Source organism: Carcharhinus amblyrhynchos, chromosome 11, assembly GCF_965287045.1.
Source record: "Carcharhinus amblyrhynchos chromosome 11, sCarAmb.v2.hapA, whole genome shotgun sequence".
In the NCBI taxonomy this organism is placed as follows: Eukaryota; Metazoa; Chordata; class Chondrichthyes; order Carcharhiniformes; family Carcharhinidae; genus Carcharhinus; species Carcharhinus amblyrhynchos.
The window spans coordinates 50,615,004-50,637,570 of record NC_137334.1 but is presented as its reverse complement, the minus strand read 5'-3'; the positions used below and the strand labels follow the sequence as shown (position 1 = coordinate 50,637,570).

Genomic DNA, 22,567 nt, shown 5'->3' with positions numbered 1-22,567 from the left:
GGGTTAATTTATGAGAGGAAATTACACAAACTAGGCTACATTCCCTGGAATTCAGAAGGTTAAGGGGTGATTTGATTGAAATGTCACATACAATTTTTAGGTGTTTCCTTTGACATGCCCATGATCAAATATATTAGTTTTTTTTTCCTCAAAGTGACTGAGTTAATTTTAATAACCCAGCAGCAACCTTTTGTGTGTTAAAAATGAAGGTCATTTTATTTCTCACTTCCATTGCCCCAGTGATTAACAGAAACGTAATGGTCGCAACCTTACCTGCCGTTCACGCCACACTCCCGCTGCAGCAAGGTCGGAGAATTTGGCGTCCAGCCAAATCTCTGTTCACTGCAGTGGGATGGGAAAATCCCGCCGGCATGAACGGTGATAAGATTCCAGCCAGAGTCTCACCCACACAATCAAAACACACACAAAAATTAGATACAGATGAAGATAAAGCTAAAAATGAAATGCAACTCCGGTCTCTAATTCAGTGCAGACCTGATGTTTCTCAGTCAAGTTGTTACTTTGGCTGAAGTGACGCTCTTGAAAATGCAAGGTGTGCCCAGGGGCTGCAATGGTTCCTACGGTTAATTTCTCGGATGATCTTGAAGATGGTGCAGGTTAGAGAGAATCTCTTGTTCTCTTTCAGAATAATGTGGTTCGGCACTTTGGCTCCTTGGTTCACTGCAGCAGTCAGGTGCTTTAGCTTTCCCTAATTCCATCTACAAAACTGTTGAATATTTCTGCTATATCTTTTGGCAGAGAGCCTTACCCATGCAACAGTACTGAATCATGGTCCAAATATGATATTGTGGTAATTCAAACATCAGTGTTATCCTGAAGCTACCTGTGGTTGTAGGTGGCTGAAACCTTCTGTTTTGGACAAGGCAAATCGGTATTTTTAAAAGGAAGGTGCTGACCAGCTTCATTTACCCCGTTGACCGAAACCACAGTGAGTCATAACCAAATAAAAGGTTAAATCTGCCCTCTCGAGAGACAAGACAATTTGATCCACAAAACCATCTGGTAGTCCACAGATCTACTGTGCAGAAAGGGTCCGTCCAACCCACTGTGTGCGTGCCAGCTAGAAAGGAGGAGAAAGAAACGAGCCACTCATTTTAATTCCATTTCAGTTTAGTCAGCCCAAAGAGAAGATATTCTTGAGGGTTTTCAAAACAAAAAAATTATTTTATGGGATATGGGCATTGCTGGCTACACCAGCAACTATTGCCCACCTTGTTGCCATGACAAGGTGGTGGTGAGCTGCCTACTTGAACCGCTGCAGTCCCCGAAGTGGAGGTGTCCGTGTGGAGTTTGCACATTCTCCACGCTCCTACGTGGGTTTTCTCCAGGTGCTCCAATTTCCTCCCAGAGTCTAAAGATGTGCGGATTAAGTTGATTGGCCGTGCTAAAATTGCCCCTTAATGTCCTGAGATGTATAGGTTAGAAGGATTAGCCGGTGGATATGGGCGTAGGGCCCTGGGCGGGATTGTGGTCAGTGCAGACTCAATGGGCCAAATGGCCTCTTTCTGCACTACAGGGTTATATGATTCTTTTCTATGAACAGGGAGGATTGATGAGTACTGCAGTTGACCTTGTGTATATAGGCTTTCAAAAAGCCTTTTAACAGAGTATCACACAATTGACTTGTTTGCAAAATTGAATCCCATTGAATTAAATGGAGTGACAGCATGGATACAAAAGTTAACTGAGGGAATAAAAAGCAGAGATCAGTAGCGATCAGAGTGGAGGGTAATGTTTCACTGAGGTGGCATTAGCCACACTCCTATTTTTGACATATAATGCGTGGATTTGAGTACGCAGGACATTATGTCAAATTTTGTGGAGGATACAAAACTTAGAAATGTAATAAATAATGTGGAGGATATTAAGGGACTTCAGGGGGACTTAGACTGGTGAAATAGGCAGATATACGACAGGTAAGATTTAATGCAGAGGAACAAAAAAATGATACATTTGGGTAGGATGAATGAGGATGGGCAAATAAAATAAGTGGTACAATTTAAAGAACGTGCAGGAATAAAGAAGTCTGAGGTATAAGTCCTTGAAGGTGACATGATACGTTAAGATTTTTTTAAAAGAAAGCAAATGGACTCCTCTGCTTTTGATAGAGGAATAGATTCCAAAAAGCAAGGGGGTCATGCTAAATGTTTACAAATACTGGTTCGGCCTTGTTGGGAGTATTGTATTCAAGTCTGGGCATTGCATGTTAGGGAGAATGTCAAGACATTGGAGAGAGTGCAAAAGATGTTTGGCAGAATGGCACCCGGGAAGAGGGATTTCAGCTATGTGGAGAGACTGGGGAAGCCAGAGTTGTTATTCTTGGAGCAGAGAAACAATGCAGAGATTTTATGGAGGTATTTCAAATCATGAACAGGTTTGATGGAGTAATTAAGGAGAAACTGTTTCCAGTGGCAAAGGGGAGGTTTAAGGTGATGGCAAATGAACATAAGTGACATGAGGAAACATATTTTAAAAATTATCGCAGCAAGTTGTTGTGATCTGCAATGCACTACCTGAAAGGGTAATGCAAGCACATGCCGTAGAAATAAAAAAAAACTGGATAGCTTTAAGAAGGACTGCTAGCAGCACAATGGGCCAAATGATTTCCTTCTGTGCAGTGTCATTCGATGATTCCGTGAAATAGAACAGTTCATGAATGTCATTTATTGAATGCTAGTCATCAACACTGAATAATACAGATTGTAATGTCAAATGCACATCCTCCAACTTCCATACCTTTGGAAACAGGGAGAAACTTTGCAGACTTTCTCATTGTTTGAACATTTTGTGGGGGTTCATCACGAGAATAAATAAATTACTTCAAAACATAAGACTCAATGGAATTAAAGATCCTTTAAATGAAATGCGTGATATTCTTAAATAAAAGAAACTCCCGTGCTTCTTAAAAGTGAAGTTGTTATGTCAAACAGAGAAAGATAGACCCCAATTTTTTGATCTACATTGTTTTAATGGTGGGTTTAAAGTCAATAGACAAACAACAACTTCAAAATAATGCTCATATGATTTTTTTAAAATCTTTTATGGCATGCGGGCATTGTTGGCCAGACCAGCATTTATTGCCCATCCCTAATTGGCCTTCAGAAGGTGGTGGTGAGCTGCCTTTTTGAACCATTGCAGTGCCTTTAGTGATGGTATATTGACAGTGCTATTAGGGAGGGAGTTTCAAGATTTTCACCCAGCGACACTTTGAAATGGCGATGTATTTCCAAATCAGGATGGAGAATGACACGGAGGAGGGCTTCCAGATGGTGGTGTTCCCATGTGTCTGCTGCCCATATCCTTCTAGGTGGTAGCAGTTGTGGGTATGGCAAGTGCTGCCCAAAAGACCTGATGAGTTCCTGCAGTGCATCTTGTAGATGGTACACACTGCTGCCACTTTGCATAGATGGTGGAGGGAGTGAATGCTTGTGGAAGGGATACCAATAGAGTGGACTGCTCGACTGGCACCAAACAATAATACAGAAGAATCAAGAGAATATCAAAGCACAGGGACAAACCTTCAGTTACTTACCAGTATCATCTCAACTCCAAGGTGTCTTAGTACCTCAAAAACCCCATATAAAGGTGTGCTATAAAATGGAGCAGAATGCGCCCAAGCTCCTGCCAGTGGGTTCAATGATGGGGATGGAGTGAAAGAGAATTTGGTGCAGTCCCAAAAATCAGTTTTGCACCAGTGTAGATTTACTGCTGGTGCCCAGCATGGCAGATCGGGACACCTGCTGGGAGCCAACATGAAACTCATTTGCATCCTGCTAAGGATGTCTGACCACCCATATCTGGTTCTCTTCGGTGCCAGTGGGAAAACACCTTTGGAACAACATGATGCACTGATGTTGGGACTCATCTGAACATGAGTTCAGTTCTGGAGCTGCCTCCGGAGTTGAGGGTGGAGGCTGTTTGCAACCCTGGACCCTGGAAACCACAGCAGTGGGTGGACTGAACATCTACAGGTCAGCCTTCCAGATTCAGTTCCTCAAGTGGGTCCATTCTCAAGTCTCAGAATGTTCCTTGAAAAGCCATCGTCTCAGAAGGTCCATCTTCTGCTCTCTGAGTGCTCCCAGAGATCCAATGTCATTTTCTGGATGTTCAACCTCTTTCTTCAGTAATGGGTCAGTGATGATGGGCACCTTTTCAATATGGCGTTTGATAGGACAGTGGACTACATACTAATTGACCTGCCCCACCACAGAATATGGCGCAAATCACCCAGTTGCACAATTAATAAGGTCAGGGCTGAAAGATTTGTTGTATTTTCCCACTGGCCTCTACAATAGAAAACACTCCACGTTCCTGCCCCCGCCAGATGGGAGAATGCCATCCATGAATTTAGTGTACTTGCTACCATTCATAGTTTCCATTTCAGTGCCTTACAATTAAACATGTAAGAAGATATCATAGATCTCCCTGTGACTCTTTGTAAACTTGAATAGAAGTACTGCTGGAAATTATTTCACTGCATGAAGAAGGACTGCAACCTCTCCAATCTGGGAATCTATTGTCTGGAAGCATCAGTTGTCCGGATATCTTCTGAGCACATTCAAGCATTGTTTTACAATACTTTGAGAAGAAATGTGAAGTTTACAGTCATTGAACAAGTAAAATCATTTATTATGATGCTTTTATAATGTTCTATCAATATTTTATGTAAATGCTTGTGTGTGTGAAGTTTTCCAGTTCGCACACTTGTGATTAGGCATTCTAATGTCTACAATCCAGAACATTCCATAATCCAGGACATTCCAAAATCCAGAAGTGACTTGGTCTGAAGCATTCCAGGCCACGGACATTACAATATATTTCATCAATTGATGAGAAAGCAATCTTTTAAAAAACTTCTCCAATATATGAAAATTATGAGTGAAGTATGACTGCCTTCAATAAGAGCAAAACAGTTGTATTTATAGAACTGATTTTAAGACTGCAGTCACTAGTAAAATAGAGGAATGTAGCTACCAATATTGGGTAATTTCTTAAGAAGGGCCTTGTTGGTTGAGGAGTAAATGTTAGTGAGAACATTGGGAGAACTCCCCTGATCGTCTCTGAATGGTGTAATCAGAATTTTGAATCCTCCTGAGGGGACAGGAGACACCATCGCCCACTCTACAGCACCTTACTATCACCTCTGGAGTCAGACTGAAAAACAAGAACTACATTTACATAGCACCTTCAACATAATGAAATGACCCAAGGTGTTTAACAGGGGCATTTTAAAACAGAGTATAAGACACCAAGACACATAAAGAGATATTTTGCCAGTTGACCAAAATCTTGGGCAAAGAGCTAAGTTTTAAGGATTGTCTTAAAGTGAAGTAGAGAGGTTGCGTGGTGTAGGGAGGGTATTCCAGAGCTTGGGGCCCATTTAACTGAAGGCACTGCTGCCAATGATAGAAAGCTCAAATTGGGGATGCATAAGAAAACAGAATTACTGCAGTGCTGACATCTAGAGGAAGATGGTGCCAGTGTAGATTACAGTAACAGGGAGTGGTGAGGCCTTGGAGGGACTTGAGAACAAGGATGAGAACTTTAATCTCAAGGCAGTGCTTGGACAGGAACCAATGTAGGTGTGTGAGCACAGGGATAATGTAACTTGCTGAGAGTTAAGACAGGGGCAGCAAGGGTTTGGATGACCTCAAATTTAGAGAGGGTGGAATGTGAAAGAGCAGCCAGGCATACGCTAGAATGATGAAGTTGAGGCGTAACAATGATACGGATATGGATTTCAGCAGCAGAGGAGCTGAGACAGGGAAAAAGTTATAGAGATGGAAATAAGTGGGAGAAAGATGACGGAGCTGGGTGTCACCAGGATAAAAAAGGAATGCTGTGCCTTTGGATGATATCACTGAGAGGCAATGTGTAGATGGGAAATTGGAGGGAAGGAGCTAAGGATAGATCTTAGAGGATACCAGAGGTAACAGTGCAGAGTGCAGGAAGAAACGCCATTGCGAATGACTCCCCAGCTATAACTGAATAAGGAAGGGACCAGGTGGAAGCAGCTCCACCCAGCAGAACTACAATGGAAAGGCACAGGTGAGGGTTGGTGGTCAGTTGTGTCAAAGGTTGCAGACAGATTGAGCATGGGGTGGAGGGAGGAAGGAAGAAGTTGACCTCTATCATAGTCACACAGAATGTCATTTGTGACTTTGATAAAAGCAGTTTTAGTACTGTTGCTGGGATGGAAACTTGAGCGGAGGGAATTAAACATGGGCCAGGATCTTATTCCCCTCCCACTCAGTGATGGACCCACAGGAATAAACAGTAAGTTAAATGGGCCACTGCATCCACTGGGGAAGGGGGGATGGGGGGCTCATCGTGGCAGAGCAGTACAATCCTGGCCACGGAGTTCTGAAAATGATGGGGCAGGATTTGGGGAGCAATAACATATTCAAGAACTTAAGGAAAGTGAGTTTGGAGATGGGATAGTAGAACGGTGGGGTTACAGGTTGATGTTTTGAAGCATTTTGAAGGAGGAATGGACAACAGCTAAAGACACAACCTTACTCCTGACTTAAGAGGTGAGCATGTCATCATTTTAGTTTGCATATACAAAACAAAACTCACAAGTTCTATAGTCACAAGTGAATTACATTTGTCTTTCAAATTGGTACATTAAAACCAATAATTCACCAGTAAGGAGGAAACTCTAAAACACATGGCGTTTGTTTCTACGTTTCACAGTTTAAATGTATAATGCTCCTTCTGTTAAGCTGTTAATTGAGGAACTGTGTCAATCAATTCTACAATGCAATGCGGGATGCCACTCGCGATATGGGAACTACCTGTAGGCAGCTATCACATTACTGGGAAGTGAAAAGTGACACCACATCCAATGTAATAAGAACAATACTTGATGAAAAAATAGCTCCATGTAATATAACTTTTATTCCTACTTGTGAAACTACCCAACTCACTCATGGAAAGAAACTAAATTCATATTACAAAGAACTGACTGAAATAACTTTTCACACCACGTATGAATCAAATTATACGATTATTATTTGAAGAAATATGAATAGGCTTGGGAATGAAACTCAGTCTGAAGCAATGCCACTGAGTCAAATTCAAATAAGACATTTGGTGGGGGTAGGGCAGAGAAATAATTACCACTACTTGATTTGAAAGCAGGTTGTCCTTTATCTTTACAAAAAAAGTTGTCCAGGGGCAAAGTAACAACATCTCTATGTGCAGCAGAAAAAGACAAACGCACTTATTAACATTCACACTAGTCAAAGAAGATGCTGGCGGTGGTCACATGTCCAAGTGATTGTTCAGTGGTCTAATGAGGTGGAAGAGGTTTACGACTTCAGCCAAAATCATGTGAAGGAGTAGAATGTCAAACAACTTACTCAGCACATTAGTATTATGGGAATATATATGCCAGAATAAATTACTTCACCATCAAGATTGAGGTATATATCTAAGCGGATTATGCATCGTATTGTGTGGTGTATGCCTTGGACAATTCTCTGCATTCAACTGAAACAGTTGAGAGGTGGGCTTCAGGTACTGCATCTGCCCAAGATTCCTAGTGGTGAAATGTAAGTACCCAAGAGACATCTCCATTGGCCACAGGTCAAGCGGATTTTGATAATGTTATCACATTGTCCGACTGTCGAGTGAGCATGTTCCAGCAAGCAGCTTATTCCTAATATATGCAGAGCCATCACAGCACATCATGTCTATTTCAGCACTTGCAGAACAATCCAGTCAGTCCCACTCCCCCAATCTCTCTCTGTAGGCCAGCAAGTTTATTTCCCTCAAGTGCTCAATCAATTTTCTTTTGAAATCATGTCAAGTTCCAGCTCATTACCACATGCTCTATTAAAAAAAATTGGTCCTCACATTCTCCTTGTATCTCTTGCCAAAGACTATGTCCTTTAATCATGTACCATCAACTAATAGGAACAGCTTTTCTTTCTGCAAATTATCAACACCAGTCACTATCTAAACCTTGACCAAACATCCCCCCTATAGCCTTTGCTCCAAAATGCATTTCTATAGTATTTCTCTCCACATCTCAAACATTCAAAGTTGCAGGTACAGCAGGTTAGAGGGATGGAGTTTAAAAACAGCGAGATTATGTTGCAGCTGTATAAGGTGCTGGTGAGGCCACACCTGAAGTACTGTGTACAGTTTTGGTCTCTTTACTTGAGAAAGGATATACTGGCACAGGAGGAGGTGCAGAAGAGATTCACTAGGTTGATTCTGGATTTGAGAGAGTTGGCTTATGAGATGAGACAGGGTAGACTGGGACTATACTCATTGGAATTTAGAAGAATGTGAGGGAATCTTATAGAAACATATAAGATTATGAAGGGAATAGATAAGATAGAAACATGGAGGTTGTTTCCACTGGCTGGTGAAACTGGAACTAGGAGACATAGCCTCAAAATAAGGGGGAGCAGATTTAGGATTGAGTTGAGGAGGAACTTCTTCCCAAAGGGGTTGTGAATCTGTGGAATTCCCTGCCCAGTGAAACAGCTGAGGCTACCTCATTGAACGTTTTTAAGGCAAAAATAGATTTTTGACCAGTAAAGGAATTAAGGGTTATGGTGAGCAGGCGAGTAAGTGGAGCTGGGTCCATGAAAAGATCAGCCATGATCTTATTGAATGGTGGAGCAGGCTCAAGGGGCCCGATGGCCTACTTTTGCTCCTAATTCTTATTTTCTTATTCCACAGCCAATTAAATACTTTTGAAGTGTAGTCATCCAATCACTATTGTAATGTAGGAAACAGGAGAACCAATGACGGCTCAATACACAAAACAAACCAATAGCCAAGATTTTCATGTAACTGTTATTTAACATGCCATATTGAAAATGTTGGTCTGAATGCAACATGTAGAAATAGAAGTGTTGACAGTCCACTGCCATCTAAAAGACAACAAAGCACTGCAACTGTCCAGTAGAATCCATCATATAGAGTTGACATAGACCTCTTGTTTCATCTTTAATCTCTTTCCCTCTGCTTCCATTTCCACCCAATCCCCCATGTTGAGGAGCTTTTCAGAATATGCATAACTCCCATGCCTTTGGAGACTTCAGATTTGAGAATGGGGTTCACACACACAGGGTGGAGCTGAATCCAAACAGTTATTCTGAATCCAGAAAAGTTATTCTGAATATTGTAGTGTAACCACCTTCTTTCCTGCCCTTCCCAATAAGCGTGTGGTCTTTCTCCCCCTCCACCGCGAACTGTCCTGCGTTACAGCAGCCCACGCTTAGAAATGTTAAGAAACTAAAAGCAACGTGCCAACATTTTGCTAATTGGTTAAAAAGATTTGCTGCCATACGAGTGGCAGAAAGTTGGTAATAATGGTTTCCAGGGACAAGTACAGCTTTGGCCGGGTCTCCATTCACTGGGGGCTGAGGGGGGAATGAATTCAGGGAAATAACCAGAAACTCAATACATCCCCCTTTCTGTAACAGCTAATGTTTACAATATTCATCAAGCTGGAAGCGGGGGGACCCCACCCGCTCAAGCTCGGACACATCCACACACACACAGATGTATTTCAGCAAAAAAAAAGTTTCTGGAATAACTGCTTCCCTAATTTAAAACATACTCTTTGCTCCAATCCAAGTGAACTTCGACAGGCTGGCTAATTTCATACCGTCTTTGAAATCGACCGCATACAAAACTCCAGACGGTAAAGTCTCTCTGGGCTTGTAGGAGGTTCTTTAACAAAACACACAGCACCAAAGAAATGCAACCTTAATCTGGGCGAGTGGTTAAATATTCGGTGTAAAGTGTTCAGTGCTCAGGGTGTGTGTTGAGTTGAATAGTCAGTGAACACTGCTTGTCTTGTAACAGATTAACCTGAGATATGTGAAGCATATGGTTGTTAACCTTTGATTCATCGCCCTCCCTCCCCTCCCCAAACTCTCCATCTGATGCCAAATCCAGCCAAACAACTCAATGCAAGTTCATTGCGGGGAGGGAGAATGGAAATCTTTACGATCGCCAGTACTCTCCTGAGAGATCATGCAGTTTACTTGGTACAATCAAAGGAAAGGGGGGATTGTTTTTTTAAAAAAACTTTCTGCTGGGCAAACGCGAGTGAAGAGGGGGGTGTGTGAAGATGCAGAGTTGGGAGTACTCACCAGGACCACCACAAACCTCTCCTCCAGCTCACTGGGCTCGGGCATGGGCAGTTTCAGGGGCATGGAGTGAGCCCGCAGATCCGTCTGTTGAGAGTCCATACTTCCAGCGTTTCCCATGATGTGCCCCCGGACTGTGCCGATCCCCCCGCCCCCCAAATCAGCTTTGTCTTTTCTTTTCCGAGCACCGATCGAATGCAAAGCAAACACACACAAAAAAATCCTTGCTCCTCGCCGCCCTCCGTCTCCCTTCCCGGCTTCACTCCACTCTCTCCCACTCTCTGTGTGTGTGTGTGTCTGGAATCTCAGCAGCCAACACCAAAGCCACAATGTGTCTGCACACCTCCCTCTCCCTCCACCATCATCGCTGCTGCAGGAGAAATCCAAGGCAGACTGGCTGCTGCGGCTGCTGCTCTCTCATTCTCTCTCTCTCTCTCTCTTTCCCTCCCCTAACCCTTTTCTTTTGCACCCTCCTCTTCCCTCTGCTGACTGTCGAACGGAGACACAAGAGGGTCGGGTCGGTTCTCAGCCGTTCCTCGCACAGTCTGGGCACCACTCCCCGTGTGTGCAATGCATGATTCAGCTGGAGCAGTACAACCAGCTAATCCCCAGCCAGCTCCATTCACACAATAAGCGCTTTGATCGCAGAGACACAAGCCCAGCCACACTCACCCCCCACAGCAGCGCTTTTGCGCAACACGCAAAGGGTCTGGCGTGGGGGGTGGGGAGAGAAGCGGGCAGGCTGTCTGGGATTTGTAGTTTTTTGTACTGGAGTGGGATTTGTTATACCGGGAGCAGCACTCCGAATGTGTTGTGTCCAAACCCTCTGGGGACAAGCTTGATTCCCATTTATTGTATCTGGGTTTTTTTTTAAATTGAACCTCTTCCCCAACAAAATAAACTTTTCATGCCTTGCAATTGTAAGCAAGGACTCAGTTCTCCTTATTGAGTTGTAATTTATGCTCCGCACGGACCATGGGGACCAGTTTCCTCGTTTACGAATAAAAATGCTTGCAATTAGATACAAATGAATGAGCTTTATTTGGTGTCTTTCACATCCTCAGAACATCCCCCAGGTGCCAATAAAAGACATGCATTTATATAGCACCTTTCACCCCTCAGAACGTCCCAATGCAGTTTGCAGCCAATTAAGTGTTACTTTTGAAGTGTAACCACTACTGTAATGGAGGAAAGTGATAGCTAATATAAACAGACAGCCCCAAAAGCAAATCTAATGTTGACCGGATTATCTGTTTGAGGCATGAGGAATTGAAGGATAAACATTGGCCAGGACACTTGTCTCCGGTTCTATTTTAAATCATGCCACGGGAGCATGTGTATGCACAGAGAGAGGTTTGGTTTAATGTACCAACCAAAAAAGCAGCAACTCTAGTAATATAGAACACCTTCAGTACTGCACTGAGGTGTCAGCCAGGGATACATACCAATGGGCTGAAGGGCCTCTTAGATGTTCAATATCTACGATTTGACTTCAAACCACAATTATTTGACTCAGGAAGGTCAATGAGTGGTAGGACTGAGTCAAACAGAATAAGGGGGCAATTGCAGACAAATCGCAAGCCAAATCAGGATGATTGATGCATGCCATTTTGCTTCTGAAGTTTCCATGCAATCTGAATTCATTGGCTGGCTGGCTTTTCACATTAATGTTAATCTGCTTTAATAGTGTTTCATTGTCATTTTTCAAGCACCAAAGTTGGCATGCGATCAACATAAATAGCACATAGTTTGTGCATTGAACAAAATAACCCAGTAAAGGTTTTTACAAAACTCACTTCACTGACCAGGAGATCAGGGTGAGTTTAAGTTTATTTATTAGTGTTACAAGTAGGCTTACATTAACACTGCAATTAAGTTACTGTGAAAATTCCCCAGGCACCACACTCTGGTGCCTGTTCGTGTACACTGAGGGAGAATTTGGCATGGCTAGTGCACCTAGCCAACGTGTCTTTCGACTGTGGGAGGAAACTGGAGCACCCAGAGGAAACCTACGTAGTCACAGCGAAAATGTGCAGACTCTGCACAAACGGTGACTCAAGTCAGGAATTGAACCTAGGTCCCTGGCACTGTGAGATAGCACTGCTAACTACTGTGTCATAAGTTCTAGGGTAAAGGTTCTAGGATGCAATTTAATGTCTGAGAGTGTGAGACATCATGTTTTGACTAGAAAAACAGGGAAGCAGAGTACATGTTTAATGGTGAGATAATAAAGGGTGTGGAAGAACAGATAGACCTAAGGGTTGAAAAGAATAATTCCAGGGAAGTGTGAGGCAGGGTAAATAAAACCACAACAAATACCAATCATATTCTTGGTTTTATAAATAGGGTCATAAAATACAAGAGTAAATAAGTAATGATGAATTCATTGAAACCATTGGTTAACTTACAATTAGAGTTCTAAGTACAAGTTTAGACACCATTCAAAAGCAAACACAGGTAAGATGGGTTAAGAGTCTTCCTTGTGTGCTGCTAAATAAAAGAAGCGAGCATTTAGCACTGACACACCAGAATTTGTTGGACTTTAAGCTGATGTAGTGAGACTTCTTTCTGTTTTTACACTAGGATGATACCAGAGATAGGAACCTTTGGTCAAGAAGTGAGTCTTAAAGTGCTGGGACTATTTCAACAAGAACGCAGCAGGCTAAGGGAAGTGTAGAACAGGTTATTTAACTCTGAAGGTTTTTAGTAAAGTAAATACAGAAACGCTATTTCTTATGGTTGAGGAATCAGTGGCAAGGGATCATCAATTTAAAATGTCAGAGTGAGGAGAGAAATTAAGAGAAATGTCTTTTAACAGCAGCTTGTTGAACCATGGCATGCTTTGCCACAGGAAATAGTTGAGGCAGAGATTATTGCAACCTTTACCGGAAATCGGGAAAAATTTCAAGCAGAACAAAGTACTAGGCAGTGGAGAGAAATCAAGCTCTGGTATTTCATTTAGATTCTTCTAGCACACCACCTATGCAGAAACATCAGGCTGCATGATTTTGCTCTGTTACTGTAAACATAACAATTACTAGTTTCCTACATATTCATATATTACTTTGTGGCACTGTCTAATAGTGCCTTGACGTAGAGTTCACTCTATCAGTGACCCTAATGCATTGCTTATCCCTTTCATGAATAGATGGGAGGCCTCAGCCTTGGCTCAGTGGTACCATTCTCACCGCTGAGTTAGATGATCACAGTTTCACGCTCTGAGGACATAATCTGGGTTCACACTTTGATGCAATATTAAGGGGTGCTTCAATGTTAGGTGTGAAAGCATTCAACTGAGATATTAAATCAAGGCCCTGGCTTCAATTTAAGTGGATGTAAAAGCTTTTCTGGTAGGATGTGAAGAATAGCAGTGTTCTAGCCAACATTTATTCATCCAACAACATTATTTAAAAAAAAGATACTTAGTTCATTCCTAAATGTATAGTGGCTTGCATCATTCTATTACAGATTGCAAAAACTTGCAGGTCATCATTGTTAATTAAGACATTATCAAAAATATTGCACACTTCATAGTAGATTAATATTTATGGTGGTTGAGATGTTCTTTGATTGCTGAAGAAGTATTAAAGGATTAAAGGACAGCACGGTAGTACAGGGCAGCACGGTGGCACAATGACTGGCACTGCTATCTCACAGTGACAGGGACCCAGATTGAATTGCAGCCTCGGGTGACTGTTTGTGTGGAGTTTGCACTTTCTCCCCATGTCTGCATGGGTGTTCTGGTTTCCTCCCACAGTCCAAGGATGTGCGGGTTGATTGGCAATGCTATATTGACCCTAGTGTCAGGGCAATTAGTAGGGTAAATGTGTGGGTTTACGAGAATAGGGCCTGGCTGAGATTGTGGTCAGTGCAGACTCGATGGGCTGAATGGCCTCCTTCTACTCTATAGGGCTTCTACGATTCTATGATTATAGAGAAATCGACTCAGAGGGATACAGCACAATAAGCCCCTTTGGCCCATCACATCTGCACCAGTCAAAAACTATCCTATTCCCATTTTTCAGCACTTGATCTACAGTCTTGTAGACTTGTGGATTATTATTGCAGATACACCATGACTAAGTTTCTCACTGCTGCTAACAGAATTACACTCACATAAATCAAACATATGAAATCAATACACTAATTTGAACAGCACATTAACATTATTTTTCTTTTGTTTTCTATTGGGGGAACACTGGGTCTATAGTTCACACATTTCAGTTCTTCTAAATGTCATTAAAAATGTTAAAACACATCACATCCAACTATAAGTTTTATAACTTATAGTTATAGTACACAATTTTAATCACATTATCCCCAAAGGCTTAGCAATTTTAGTAAGAATGTATGGGTTCTTTAAAACAATTCTCATTATCTTTCAACTTTCCTCCTCATTTTCATTGAGTTGTTTGGATTGGGATTTGATGTCCCAAAATTCAGTTCCAGACCTGTCCCCGTAACCACAACATCCTGTTCAATATCATTTATACGTTCAAAACATTACTTAAGATAGGAGGGGATAACTACGTACTGCATTATACATGGTGTAAGGTGTCACGGATAGGAACAGCATTAGTCAAAACATGAAACACATACTTCCACATCTGATTCATATATAGCTACTCACAGCTAACCCTGACTAAACATTAAATCACAAGTGGAACATCATTACCAGTCTATTGGATGCAACTTAGTCATAATCTTTGACCAATGATTGTGGCTATTGCAATATAAATAATAAACAGGCATTTTTACGTTATTACTAACTATGTAACATGATGCAACATGGTAAAATTGCATTCCTACATGTGCATATTACACATACTCTAAAGATGTTACCCAAAGCTTCCAGGTCAAGAAAGGCTATTAGAAAGCTGGACTCACAAATTTTGAACTCTATAATTGTGGCTGAGATCAGAGAATCAAGATTGCTTAAAGAAGGAGATCACCACTCTTCTCTCTAATCTGGGCATTAGGGGCTAGGTGGATGTAAAAGATCCCATGGAACAATTTGAAGAAGAGCAGAGGAGTTTTCCTGCTGTTGAGGACAACATTTATTTTTCAACCAATACCAACGAAACAGATCAATTGGTTATTTAGATCAAATACTTACATTGCTATTTCAGGGATTTTGTTGTGCACAGATTATCAACTGTGCTTGTCTACAAAACAACAAAGGCTACACTCCAAAAATAATTCAATGGCTGTGGGAGAATTCAGGATATCCTCAGGAAATGAATGCTGCTATATAAATAAAACTTCTATATTCCCAACGTCCTTGTGTGTATATAAGTAGGGGCATGCTAATTAGGCAAGATGTTGGCGTTTTGGATGGGAAAAACTGGAAGTCAGCCTTTCCTTGTATCCTGTGGAGTTTTAACTGTGGACTGCACAACTTGGCCCTTATGTTCTTAAGAGACTGAGGAATAGGAGTAGACCATGTCATCCCTCAAGTCTATTTCACCAATCAATAAGATCATTGTTGACCTGTGGCCTAATTGCATATAGCTGCTTTGCAGCTATACATTTACTTCTAGAATCCCTACAGTGCAGAAGGAGGCCATTCAGCCCATCGAGCCTGCACTGACCACAATCCCAGTCAGGCCCTATCCCTTCATGCTACAAGTTTACCCTGCTAATCCCTCACCACTAAGGGGCAATTTAACATGGGCAACCCACCTAACACGCACATCTTTGGACTGTGGGAGGAAACTGGAGTACCTTTAGGAAACCTATGCAGACACAGGGAGAACATGCAGACCCTACACATTCACCTAAGGCTGGAATTGACCACAAAGTGACCACAAAGAAAATCTTGCTGGAAGATCTAGCAATCTCTCTGGAAAAAATATCAGCCGGGCTTCTCTCAGAAAAAAAAAATCAATTAGCGTGGAAATGGAAGTAACACCCATCAATTTCCAGGATGGATCTCCCACACCCTGGGCATCACAGTGGGCCTCAGCAGGGTCTCTCTGAAAATCTGGGGGCAGGGCTTATTCCACCCAAGAGGCCAGCAGCATAGCAGTGAGCTGGTCACTGTGCATAAGCCAATCTGTCAGAGTGGAAATTGGTGCATGTGCAGTGGCCTCACATTGCCAGCCTCCCAATCGCTGGCCAGCCCAGTTGCAGGCCAGTACCGCAACCCCCCATCACAGGCCTTGCCGACCCCCACTGTCCACCGATCGCAGGGCTGCCTGGGCCTGCCCTGATGCCCCCCCCAATCCCTCAGCTAACCCCGATATCCCTGACCACCATCTGGTCAGCCCCAATCTCCTGATCCCCATCCAGGTAGCCCTGATCACCCTGCCTGACAGTCCTGACCACCCTCCTCACCCAGATGGCCAGTACATCCTCACCCAGATGGCCATCCTCCCTCCCTCTGCCAGTGATCCTGAATGCAGAGTAGCAGTGGGACCCCCCAAAGAGTGCCCTTCCCAACAAGTCCTGCTGCCAATAGACCATGCCCTGGCCCTGCCCCTCTGGGCACACTCCCTTGGCACAGCTCAATGCCTGATGGGCAATGCCACAAGGTGTCCCTTTGGCATCGCCAGTTTGCTCCTTATGCAGTGTGAGGGTACCAGGTTGGCATTGCCATCTTACCTCCGACCTCCTTGGGGGGCCTCAACGGCTTCTGTTGCCTCCAACGGGATCAGATGCTTGTTCCCCGCAGTGGGAAACAATTGTAAAACCCTGCTGGAGCGCACCACTTCTGCCTGGAGAGAGATGCTTGTGGGCTCAGAAACTTCAGTCTAATAACGTGGAAATGAAGATTTCCATATTGAAATCAGCTCCGCACCAACTTCCGGCACAGAGCTGATGATGCTGGAAATCTTCGGCTGGGAGATGCGCACAGGCTGAATGCCCAGCAGGAAATCTGCGAAACAGCCTCCGCTGATGTCTCCCAGACCGCTGTGCTGCTGTACCTAGGAGAATTACCCCCTTTGGACTGAAGGAGGAAACTGGAGCACCTGGAGGAAACCCACGCAGACACGGGGAGAACATGCAGAGTCCACATAGTCACGCAAGGCTGGAATTGACCACAAAGAAAGTCTTGCTGGAAGATCTAGCAACCTCTCTGGAGAAAAATATCAGCTGGACCTCTCCCAAAAGAAATCCAAGTCCTCAATTAGCGTGGAAACGGGAATAACACCCATCGATTTCCAGAATGAATCTCCCACACAAGCAGGGTCCCTCTGAAAATCTGGTGTAGTGGTACTACAACTGATTGCCACATTCTTTACTGGGAATTCGCAGGTTGGAACTGCAATAATGACATCAGGCTGTTCAAGTAGCCAATCACATTAAAGGATTTTCATAGACATCCAACCAGGTAATTATAGGAGTACAATGAAATCAATCTTCAAAAGTTTTGCACAGAGGAAATCAAAGATTGGATATTCACATGGGGTGAACGTAAAAGTTAAAATATTCAGAAAAGATATTTAGAAAATAGTTTAAAAACTTTAAAAATCTACTAATTAATCACTTAACTGGATTCCACACTTGTAACATTGTTTTTTTAGGGCCAGCCTGTTGGTTATGAAATATATTAATCACATCAGTGTTAAACATCTTTGTACATCTGATTCAAAAAGGTGTAACTTCTTAAAGATCTTTGGGGAGATGGTGGTGAAGTGATATGGTCACTGGACTAGTCATCCAAAGACTGAGTAATGCTCTGCGGACCTAGGTTCCAATCATGGCAGATGGTGAAATTTAGGGCCCGCTTCTCCCATCGCAACCCACAATTTTTTTGGCACGTCCAGTCCAGAGAATCATGTTTCGGCCATTTGGTGGGATTTGTGCATGTGCGGGAACACATGTGTGTCTCCCAGAGCCAGAGAGCAGTCGCAATCGAGGCCGTACTGGAAATTGGTGAGAAGAGAGGTAAGTCTTTGAATCTTTTTTTAATGTAGTTTAAATATATTTTACATATGATGATCGGGCCCAGCAAGTTCTATGCCGGGCCAAATAGCATCTCCCACCCCACCAGGATTACTTAATTCTGGTGAGGTTTAGAGTAGCTCTCCATGTTTGGACAACTAGTGGAAGACCCCACTGGAATGAAGGGGGTTATAATCAGGGCCCTCCAAGGGGTTGGGCGGCAGGGGGTGGTGCATCCTGGGCACAGGCATCCTGGCAGTGCCAGCCTGTGCCTCTGGCACTGCCCAAGGGACAAAGTGTTCATGCCCAGGGAACACCTTGGCACTGCCCACTGGGCATTGGGCAGTGCCAATGGGGGCAGGGCAATCTGTGAGGGTGAGGTGTCCCACTGCCACTCTGCATGGGGATTGTTCTGGGTTGGAGGGAGGGCAGCAATTGGGGCGGGCTGGGAGGAGGGGTGCTCTGCCGGGGGTGGGGAGAGGTCGGACCCCAGTGGAGGTCAGCGGACAGACATCTGCTGGGGCAAGGGGTGCGGGGGGATTGCCACTGCTGGAGGGGTGGTGTGCTGGATGTTGGGGTGCACTGGGACGGGGGTTTCAGGGCTAGCCCAGGAATTGTTGTGGGGGCTGCGATTGGGCTGTGGAGGGTGGGGGGGGTGCTGGAGGGACAGCACTGCTGGGGTCCCAGGCTGGTCAGCGATCAAGCTGGCCTGCAAACTGGGAGACCGAAAGTTCAGAGCCACTGTGCATGTGCAGAGTTCTGGAGATGTCAGACTCTGGCATGAAGAGGACCCCGACAACACCACCCCCCCACCCCGGGCTTTTAATGATATTTACGATTGTGACCTCTGCATTGCAGAGTGCAGAGATTCAGGTCTGAAGCTGCACTGAAGAAATAGTAGTGATCTAGAACAGTTTTCCCACAAATCTGGGAGAATTGCCCCCTTGAATTCTATAGAAATCTGGAATTAAAAATGTAATGATGACCATGAAACCATTGTTGATTGTTGTAAAAAACCTACCTGCTTCATTAGTGTCCTTTCAGAAAGAAAATCTGAGATCCTCACCTGGTCTGGCCCACATGTGACTCCAGACCCACAGCAATGAGGATGACTCTTAAATGCCATTCAGTTCAGATGGGCTGGCCCAGACTCCCATATCCCATGAATGAATAACTTTTAAAAAGCAGTATGAAGGCAGAAAAGTTGAAATTTTGATTGATTTCAATGAGGGCCAGATCTTTCAGGAGTTCCCAGCACAGCCTGAGTGACAAACCGCAACACCAGGATTCTCCGTTCATCTACACATTCCGAAGATCTGTTCAGTTTCAGGGGGTTAATGTCAGAAAATGTTGACGATCAGACGTGAGAACTCCTACTAAATTTGGCCTATTTTATTCACATCATGCCTTCGTCTTAAATTCCTATCCATGAAGTTCCCTTTTCAAGCCTTCTGCTAATCGTTCACCACGCCTACCACCTCTTCTCTACTCCATTTTGTTGTCCTGGTGGTCTAGCCAGCCTAGCATTTGTAACAAATCTGTTGTAAGTTGTACTTTTCCCCTCAAATGTTTTGAAAAGCTTAAGAGAAGTTTAAAAAGTGTTCAGAACACACAGAATGGATGAACAAATGAGATGCGCCGCAAGGCAACTTTAATATGAACAACAGATAGCAAACCCAAACAAGGGTTATTGTGTGTTAAAGTAGAATACAATGTTTCCATTGATGACAATGAGCCAGCTAAATGATTATTGTGATGCAACAAGAAAATAAGGACGAGATGTAATTACAACTGTATGTGACTATCATTTGGAAATGTAATCAGGCAGGTCTGCCAGTCCTTTTGCCTTTTGGAATTTCTAATTTTTGTTGCTGTGACTTCAGTTAGAATTTTAATGGAATGATGACCGCACAATGTTCAGCACCATTCGCGACTCTTCAGATACAATAGCTGTCTGCCCATATGCAGCAAGACCTGGACAATATCCAGGCCAGTGCTGTCAAGTGGTAAATAATATTTGTGCCACGCAAGTGCCAGGCAATGACCTCCTCCAGCAAGAGAGAACAACTGTCTCCTTTTGATATTCAATGGCATTGACCTCACTGAATCCCCCACTATTAACACGCTGGAGGTTACTGTTGACCAGGAACTGAACTTGACCAGCCATATAAACACTAGAGCAGGTCAGAGGCTGGGAATTCAACAGTGAGTAATGTAGTTCATGACTCTCCAAGGCCACTCCAGCATCTGCAAGTCAGGAGTGTGAGGGAATGCTCTCCTATTGCCTAGATGACTGCAGCTCCAACAATATTCAGGAAGCTTGACACCATCCAGGAGAAAACAGCCTACACTCATTCCACCCTCTTCAACATTCACTCCTTCCATCACTGATGCACAGTGGCAGAAATGTGTGCCATCTACAAGATGCACTGCAGCATCTCACCACACTTTGTGACAACGCCTTCCAAACCCATGACCTCCACCATCTGGAAGGGCAAGGAGAGCAGATGTATGGAAACACCACCACCTTCAAGTTTCCCTCTGTTTTTGAGTTCTTTTAAGGGATGATAGCATGGCATTACTAAAAGGGAATGTGTCCCAGCCTTAGTTTTACTTTTGCTTTGAGCAGAACACACACACACAGCTCTGATGTCTGAGTGTGTCTGTGTATAACTGTACTCATGTGCCAAGTCTTAATATATGAACACAAAGCATGTTTACTCAATCCATTGTGAGCAAGTGGCACCTTTTATACCATTATAACAACAGCTGCAAGCCACACATTATTCTAACCTGGGGCTATATCGTTGTTCTACCACTGTTGGTGGATGAAAATCCTGGAACTCCCTTCAGGCACTGTGGGTGTACATACACCACGTAGTCAACAGCTGTTCAAGAAGGCAGTCAACCACTATCTTCTCAAGGGCAATAAATGCTGGCCATGCCAGCGACACCCACCTCCCATGAAAGAATATTCTTAAAAATTGGATTTTTATTTCCGTATTTCAATAATAATAATTTAGCACAAATTAAGGGATGCAATGCCATAGTGGGGGATTTTTTTTTAGAGTTTTAGGATATCAGCAAATTTGAAAGAATGGGAACATAGAAGGAAGTGTCTGGCGGGAGAACGTAGGATATTTTTGATTTTGGAGGATTTCTAGGGAACGGGAGTGGGAACACTGAGAAAGATTTGGATGTTACGTCTTTTGGTTCCAAAAGTTCAAAACAATCACATTTTTAGACACAAATACTGGAGTTTTTTTTGCAAGTGTTTCGAGTGTTTCCTACATCTCAGAATGAGCTGTGGAATGTAGTTTTGGTACATTGCAGTTCAGCACTGTGTGACATTGTACTCTGGATATACATCAACGCCTACACATCACAATATAGTCCCTAAATCATAACTGGGAAAATATAACAATATAACAGGAACATTCTCTAATTATCAATCTGGCTACCCACCTAGCTACCTACCTACTTTTTAGTAAAATCATTTATGGGATATGGATTGACCAGCATTTATTACCCATCCCCAGTTAGCCTTGAGAAGGTGGTGATGAGCTGCCTTCTTGAGCCACTGCAGTCTCTACCAATCCATTTATCGTACGTAGGATTCTCTGGCCTCCCCTCACTGTTTTATTTCATTCATCGGCAGCATTCTCTGCTCCTGCGGCTATCAATGGGAATTCCCACTGGAAACCCATGGCGGGGGATTGCTGTCCTGGGGACCAGAGAATCCCCCAGGCATGAACAGCTGGAGGTTTCAGGTCCTAACGTTGTGAGACAGTTTACCATACTTTGGACATCATATTTAAAAAGCAAAGAAGCACTGTTGTTTCATGCTGAGGTCAGCTGCAGGTTCTTTGTTGTTGTTGAGGTGAATTTGCAGATTGGGCTTGAACCCAGGAATTTGCATGCGCTCACCAACTGCAGTTAAACTGTAACAAGTCTTGAGCTGGTGCCTATTTAGAGCAATTCAATTTCCTGCACTAACGTAGGCTAGTCTGCTTTAACATAACTTAGCCATATCAACAGCAATACACATTACAAGACATAATGGTCTGTTGTAACAAAACATTTGCCAGAATTATGGGAGATATACTTGTTACAGACCCTGCAGAGACCAATAAGAAATTTGAACTTTCGGTTAATAGTTGAATGTATACAAAGAACAAAGAACAAAGAACAACACAGCACGGGAAACAGGCCCTTCGGCCCAACGAGCCCGCGCCGCCGTCCCATTGTCTCAGTGACCTATTCATGATTTTAGTCTACGCCTAATGTGCGAGGATCAGGGAGGTCCAATATAGGGACAATTTGTTACCCAATCAATCAGCCTAAAAGCAACAAGATTTTATGTCTTACCTTTAAAAGACTTCTACTGTCCATCCAAACTCAGAACAACATTGACTAAATATTATTTGTGTAGGCAGCTTACATTTTAAACTACCCTTAGGTAGAATTCAATTCTCCCAGAAATTGGATGGATGTGAGACATGTGCAACTTGCTGGTGTCCCTTAAAGTAATTAGATGCGTT

General features: G+C 43.3%; 1 protein-coding gene across 9 annotated transcripts in view; it reads right to left on the bottom strand.

Annotated features, from left to right (window-relative positions):
• The window catches only part of LOC145350128 (formin-like protein 2), a 231,968-nt gene extending 221,161 nt beyond the window's left edge, over positions 1-10,807 (bottom strand). For all 9 annotated transcript variants that reach the window (XR_013888162.1, XR_013888163.1, XM_080199075.1 and 6 more), the window contains exon 1: positions 10,143-10,807. Coding sequence is in view for 7 of the 9 variants with exons in the window: in XM_080199075.1 (XP_080055201.1) it covers positions 10,143-10,259 (117 nt within the window). In the remaining 2 variants the exon portion in view is untranslated. The remainder of the gene's footprint in view (positions 1-10,142) is intronic.
• Between the last annotated feature and the right edge of the window lie 11,760 nt (positions 10,808-22,567).